This window comes from Sebastes fasciatus, chromosome 14, assembly GCF_043250625.1.
Source record: "Sebastes fasciatus isolate fSebFas1 chromosome 14, fSebFas1.pri, whole genome shotgun sequence".
NCBI classification, from domain to species: domain Eukaryota; kingdom Metazoa; phylum Chordata; class Actinopteri; order Perciformes; family Sebastidae; genus Sebastes; species Sebastes fasciatus.
The window spans coordinates 26,432,138-26,434,301 of NC_133808.1; the positions used below are offsets into that span (position 1 = coordinate 26,432,138).

At 41.8% G+C, this 2,164-nt stretch overlaps 1 protein-coding gene across 1 annotated transcript; it reads right to left on the minus strand.

The window, feature by feature from the left end:
• Positions 1-262: 262 nt before the first annotated feature.
• On the minus strand, positions 263-1,521 carry LOC141781949 (trace amine-associated receptor 13c-like). Its single transcript, XM_074657949.1, has 2 exons — positions 1,352-1,521; positions 263-1,082 (listed from the first exon to the last, which is right to left on the minus strand). The coding sequence occupies exons 1-2, from the start codon at positions 1,519-1,521 to the stop codon at positions 263-265; spliced, it is 990 nt and encodes a 329-aa protein (XP_074514050.1).
• Positions 1,522-2,164: the final 643 nt, after the last annotated feature.

A 2,164-nucleotide genomic window follows, 5' to 3' on the forward strand; every position in this document is an offset into this window, starting at 1 on the left:
AAACACGCACAATTTGCTTGAATGAATGAGAAAATCTAATGCTTTGTGAACAACTTAATTGTTCAGAGGTTTAAACTTAAAAAAAAATCTCATTCAAGAATTGAGCCAAAGCGAATGAGAAAAACTGTGCTAGAAACCAAGATTAATGAAGATTACAATACAATTAAAGGACAACAACCGGTTTTCACTTGTTCGTAGAGGTTTTTGCTCAAGAACAACACTAATTATTACATTATCTCAGTTTAAAGACCCCTGCGTGTCACTATAGTATTTTAGCATCACAGGAGCCCGGCTTCAGTATCTTAAGTGTCAGGATGTGTTTAATAGATTTTCTGAACCAGGGGTAGCAAAAGGCATAGATGACGGGGTTCAAACAGGAGTTAAAATGTGCCAGCCAGATCTCAAAGGCTGCAGAAGAAGCATCAACTGAAGTGTCTTCGCCTGCCAGAGTTGGGTAATAGTAGGGACAGAAACAAATCAAAAACACAACAATAACGATACCAAGAGTTCTAGCTGCTTTCATCTCTTTTTTCCTCATGGTTACATTCCCTACACGTTGGGCTGTAGGAGCTGCAATATGAGACCGCATGGCCCGGGCCTGAGACACAGCCACCAGAAATACTCTCAGATACAGAACTATGATGACAGCAATGGGTATAATAAAGGTGAAAACAAGGTCAACCATTCCTGCAATGTAATTGATGACGACCACACACTCTCCAAAACAGGAGTTGGACCGGCCTGGTTGTTCCAGGTGATCATGTAAAAGGACAATCCTATAGAAAACAGACCAAATCCAACACAAGCAAACAGAGATTTGGGCTCTTCTGTTAGTGATTTTGGTGGGGTAATGCATCGGGTCACAAATAGCTATATAGCGGTCAATTGATATGAGCACCATATTGGCTACTGAGGCAGAGGTAATAATGTAGTCTACAACATAATACAGAGTGCACAGAATGTCACCAAGAAACCAGCAGGCCTCTATGTAGATTATTTCAACCGGCATCAGCAGGAAGCCCACAAGGAGATCTGAGACAGCCAGAGAGAGGAGGAGGAGGTTGGTGGGGGTGTGGAGCTGCCTGGAGAGGGAGAATATCATCACTACACATATTGTAATCACATGACAAAAAATGTCAATAAGTTCTTTAAATGGAGTAATGCAGCAATTCTTCTAAATTCAAGAGGGAAAAGAAACATTGTTATTACACACTGTAAATCAAGCACATGTATCTCTAGATTATAAGTGCGTTAACCTTTTATATACCAGTTCAATACAATTTCTTCTTATCTGAACTTAGTCAAGTTATTTATATATTTAAGTTATAACATTTTAGATTATTATATCTGCCTGAAGTGGGAGATGGAGATGATGACCAGCAGGTTAAGAGCCACAGTGATCAGAGAAATGGACGAAAGCAGAACATAAATCAGCAGGGCCTCAGTCTTTGGATGTGTAGGCTTCTTGCAGGAGGAGTTGAGCTGTGGCAGACAGAGTTGATCTCCTTCCAGGGTCTCCATCATCAGAAAGGAGAAGCTGCTGAAGTACGGCAGCTTTCTGGCCAAAGCTCTCCGTCGCACAGCTCTTTTATCACTCTCTGCCCCTTGGCTCCTCCACGCTGCAACTCACGTTTTCTCGTAGTTGGACACTCATGTCCCTCCTCCCTCAATCTTTACATCATAACATTTTGATTTCTCTATATCTCGCTATATCAACAGTTTGATCAAACTGAACATTGCAGACGTATGACAGAGCGGTGAGACTGAACCAAAACAATAAAGTTACAGGCTGAAAGACACTGAGGGGGATGCAAGTCGGTTCATCACTACAAGCTCACATTACATGAAGTAATTTGACCCATTGTTCATATAAAAATATTGATCAGCTTTAATATGTTCCCAAAATGATCTCTATAGTTATGAGAACAGGAAATGGATGGTCAAAGAATAGTGGTCCAGCTTCCCCCCTTGACAGCTGGCAGCTAAGTAGCCTACCTCTTTTTCTTGCCCCCATGTCAGGATGCGGGGAGGATTGCAGGTCTTCGAGCAGTGCTGAACTGCCTGTTAATGGAATGGATGGACAGGACACTGAGTCTTGGTTAACTCTCAGCAGAGATCCAGGACCTGTTACATTCTTGCTTTTTACCTTCCAGGAGATAATCTA